Source organism: Monodelphis domestica, chromosome 2, assembly GCF_027887165.1.
Source record: "Monodelphis domestica isolate mMonDom1 chromosome 2, mMonDom1.pri, whole genome shotgun sequence".
Taxonomy (NCBI): Eukaryota; Metazoa; Chordata; class Mammalia; order Didelphimorphia; family Didelphidae; genus Monodelphis; species Monodelphis domestica.
Genome location: NC_077228.1, coordinates 254,061,508 through 254,066,260, shown reverse-complemented (window position 1 = coordinate 254,066,260; position 4,753 = coordinate 254,061,508). Strand labels below are relative to the sequence as shown.

The 4,753-nt window shown below is 35.3% G+C and overlaps 1 protein-coding gene across 1 annotated transcript; it reads left to right on the top strand.

The window, feature by feature from the left end:
- The first annotated feature begins 3,510 nt into the window (after positions 1–3,510).
- LOC100010462 (olfactory receptor 2T2-like) lies at positions 3,511–4,464 on the top strand. The gene has a single exon (XM_001363544.2). It carries the CDS (start codon positions 3,511–3,513, stop codon positions 4,462–4,464), a length of 954 nt encoding a protein of 317 aa, XP_001363581.2.
- Positions 4,465–4,753: the final 289 nt, after the last annotated feature.

The following is a 4,753-nucleotide window of genomic DNA, read 5'->3' as shown; positions in this document are numbered from 1 at the left end:
GTTCCAACAGAGGTAAATCTTTCTTCTCAGTGTTTCTCTAGAGATCACCCTCTTAAGCCTTATAGTCAACAGAGAATAAAAAGCATGATATTTGCAGTTTCTTTTGCCAGTAATTTCATGGAGGTGTATGAGATGTTCAGGAAGGACTAGCAAGGGTTTTCCAATACCTTTTCAGGGCTGTTCAATCACCTTTGGTGTCCATGTTCATTCAACTCTTATCTATGGCTCCAAGAAGCTGTAGCTTATGTAAAACTTATGATAAAGCTTATGGTAAAAACCTCAGCAGATGGGCTAGGTTGAGAGTAACCCAGAGTCCTCAAACCCATCAATGAGTTAGGGGTGTTGTCTACATCAAGTATGTGAAGATTGCCCATGAAAGAATGGGTCAATGAGAACAATTCAACTGAATGATCATTAAGACTGGTGAAGCAGGCCCTCTAGAGCATTTAGTGCTTGACCAGACATTGAAGACATCCTGAGTCATCATCAGTTGTCATGACTTTTGTCCTGCTAATGGACTTTGATAATTCTGGAAGGGAATGAGGTCATGACTTTGTGCAACTCTATCTCCCTTAAATCTAACCCCCCCCCAACCAGTCATAAATCCATCTAATTGGTTTACATATTTTAACAAGAATATATTGACTATGTTAAAAGATTTTTATCAAATACTTCTCTAAAATATGAAAATAACTTATAAGTATAGTACCCATACAATTTACTAGATTAATAACTCTGTCTGAAAAGGAAATAAGTTTAGTCTAATATGACTTTGCTGTAGTCATGGCATTTTGTAATTATCATTTAGTTTTTAAGATATTAAGTAATCATTTTAGAATTTCACTAGGAATCAATGTTAAGCTCCCTAGCTTAGAGTTTACAGCTTAAACTCCCCTTCCTTTTTTTTAAAAAAGAAGTTTTATCCTTTTGCAATACCTCTCCTTTTCTCCACAATTTTTCAATATCACTTTTAGTGACTTAGACATCACATCCAAAAGCTGTGTCAGTTTCCATGGACTGAAATCTATTTTGGACAAGATAATGTGAGAATGACTAGTTGCTTTCTTACTATCTTTGCACTAATACTGGAAGGATAAGTGACAAAGGATAGAGATAAATGCACAGATTGTCTTAAAGAGGAAAGGAGGAGAATTTAGACTCAAACCCTAGGAGAATATTTTGGAAGGAGAGGAGGATCTTGGGAGTTTACTGGGTTTAATGGTCTCTCCTCATCTAACTTTCCTCTGAGCTGGTAAGGAGGATCTTTGCTCTGGCATCCCCTGAGAAAAGAATAATCTTGTGTAAAGATTAGGAAATTCCTTGGTTGGAGAACTGCTTTGGAGGAGACCTGCCTTTCCCTGACATACAGGGATCAACCTGTCAGAAACAACTTGGTTAAGGTAAACCCAAGGGTTTTGTCACCTAGGACTTTGGGTTTACCTAGGAAGTTTTGGGTAAGGACTCAGTACATCTGTAAGTCTGCATCCTCAGCCTTTTAAAGACAATCTATAGTATATAGATAGTCAGATAGCTTTTTGGGGTCTAGATAACATCAGGGAGTGAACAGGAAGGGCTTGAGAAGACCAGAAGAGCAAACCCCACAAGGGGGAGCATAGATTGGTTGGAGGAGTAATAGTTGTGTAGATTTAGGATTTTATCATTTCCCTACCCTCAATAAACTTGGTTTTTTGTTTATTTATAATTTCAAGGGATAAGCTTCACTGGCCCTGGGAGGTTCCTAGTTGTTGTTGTTTTTTTTCCATTTCCAATCCCTCTAGGTCCTTTCCATTAAAACTATTTCTCTTTCAATACTAATAGTAAGCTTAGTTGGAGAAAAGCATAATAAAAATTAGACATTCTAGCTTCATTTTTTCATCAGGTGCCATTTTCCTATGAATGCTAAACAGTACCTCTATTTCTTATTTGATGCTCTTTTTTTTTCCTCAATGCAGCTTTCAAAAACTATTTTGAAGCCCTTAACTATCCTCACTAGACTCAGGTTATTCTTAACTTTAGCACTCCTGGAACACTATTCTTACAATATGCTACCATATTCTTGGATCCATTCTCTGTTTCCTGTGCTGGTATAATGTTATATTGTCTTTTTTAAAATCTACATTGGTTTGTGGGTTCCCTGTACATCAACATTAGTTTCCTAAGGTAAATTCTATTTAACCTGTCATTGGAATTCTTTTTGTGATTTAAAACTTTCATTCCTCAAAGATTCATTTCCCTCTTTGTTGAACTTATGCTATAGAATTTTAGATCGCAAGATACTACTTATCTTTCCTCTAAAGTCTTTGAAATCCACTCCTCCTAAATCTAGGTTGCTTACTAGGGGGAAAAAAATCTAGATTTCTCTCACTTTTCTGTCACAAATTCAAAAATGATCATTTCTCATGGTCACTATTTGTTTTCTGAACTCTTGGTTCATTTCTCATTTTGGTATATGTGGTCTGTAATATAACTCCACAACAATTTTTTTTAAATTTCTATCTTCCTTAATCTTTATTAAAATTTTCTATAGCAAAAATGAACCTTCTAATGCCTAAATTTCTTCACATGAGTATACCTTAATAAACATTACTATTTTTCCCTCTACACCTTTATCTATAGTTTTATATTCCTTTTGTAAAAGGTATTTCCAGATCCATATTTGGATCAAGAATCTATCCTATTAATAAATTCCTATAAAGTAAAATTTGCCTCCTCTCATTTGCATACATAATTCATTTTGCATATTACCCATATTCTGTGCATTTATTTATAAACATCTATTTTTTTAAATTAATAGCTCCTTTCTTGGAGTCTATATTCTTCAAATTACTGGATATATCATATGCTATTTGTGTTTCTATATAGGAATTACTTTCTGTGATATGTAGCTTGATAAGATGAGAATATTTCTCCCTACCCATTCCCTTTTGATTTGTTTGCTTATGGCAATGCCCTCTTCATTAGATTTGTGGTGATTTAGAAAAAAACATGTTTTCAATTTATTTAAAAATAATACATTTCAAAATCTAAAGTCTAATTCAAAGGTTTGCAACTAAAAATCTAGACTGCAGTATGTCTTTTTAGAACAACTTGCATATATAACTATACATATATGTATATACATATATATATATTGTTCATGTTAACAAATAGAAGGGTCCCAATCAGAACTCCAGAAAGCTTTTTTTTTTTCAAAGAGCCCAGTCATATTTCTGATGATGTCAAGAGATGACTTTTGGAATAGAATTCATTCTGAGAAACATCCCAAATTATCCAAGGAGAAACTCAAATGTGTTCCATCCATGGACTTCCTTTGAAGAATACTTAAAGAACAAATTTAAGAGCAACCCATGTCCATAAAGTTACATAAGAAATAATAGTTTCTAATTCTTTAGTATTCCCACCCTCTCTAGATACCCACTAATATCCTCCTTATGTGATGTACTCTATAAATGCCTGCTCACTAATCAACTAACTTTGCCTCCTTATAACTATAGGTGATTTGTCAAGAAAATGGAAACATTATACCAGAATTCCACTGATTTTATCTTTTTAGGACTCTTCGCCAATTCCAAGATCCCTGGTTTGATCTTCACTATCCTCTTATCTATTTTTGTAGTGGCTATTATGGCTAACGTGGTCATGATTCTGCTTATCCACGTGGACTCCAAACTTCATACCCCCATGTACTTTTTACTCAGTCAGCTTTCTGTCATGGACACTGTCTACATCTGCATCACTGTACCTAAGATGTTGGCAGACATTTTATCTGAGGAGAAGAACATTTCCTTTTTGGGCTGTGCAGTTCAAATCTTCCTTTATCTGACTTTGTTTGGGAGTGAATCCTTCTTCTTGGGTCTCATGGCTTATGATCGTTATGTAGCTGTTTGTAACCCCCTTCATTATCCTCTTCTAATGAATCATCGGGTCTGCTTGCTTATGGTAATAGGGTCTTGGATTGGTGGTTCCCTTGATGGCTTTATGTTGACCCCTGTGACTATGAGTTTTCCTTATTGTGGTTCAAGAAAGATCAATCATTTTTTCTGTGAGATTCCTGCTGTGCTAAAGCTGTCATGTGCAGATACATCCCTATATGAGACCCTTATGTATGCTTGTTGTGTTCTGATGCTTGTTGTTCCCATATCCCTTATCTCTTTTTCTTATATCCGGATCTTGATTACTGTCACTCAGATGAAGTCTGCTGAAGGCAGACACAAAGCTTTGACCACCTGTTCTTCCCACATAATGGTGGTAAGTATTTTCTATGGGGCAGCTTTCTATTCTAATGTCTTGCCTCGCTCCTTTCACACACCAGAAAAAGACAAAATAGTTTCAGCTTTTTACACAATTCTTACTCCTATGCTAAACCCCCTGATATACAGCCTTAGGAATAAAGATGTGTCAGCAGCTCTTAAAAAAGCATTGAGAAAATGTGCTTCTTCCCAGGAAATTCAAGTAAGGGATTGACCTAGGAAGCAATATATGAGATTGAGAACACCTGACTCAGCTATTATTTCTATTATCTCCACACAATGCTAAGCATTTTCTCAATAAAATGTTTAATGATTTGGAGAATGATGCATTTATATTTAATGACATCAAGGCAAGAATTTTATCACTGAAATATTTTTTTCATCTCTCATTCTCACTTAACTTCAATCTCTCCCTATCCACTGGTTCCTTCTCTACTGCCTACTAACAAGCCCATGTCTCACTCATGCTTAAAAAATCCTCACTTCATTCTACCATCTTCACT

Coding starts and splice junctions, on each gene's coding strand:
- LOC100010462 (XM_001363544.2), top strand. CDS start 3,511: ATGGAAACATTATACCAGAATTCCACTGATTTTATCTTTTTAGGACTC.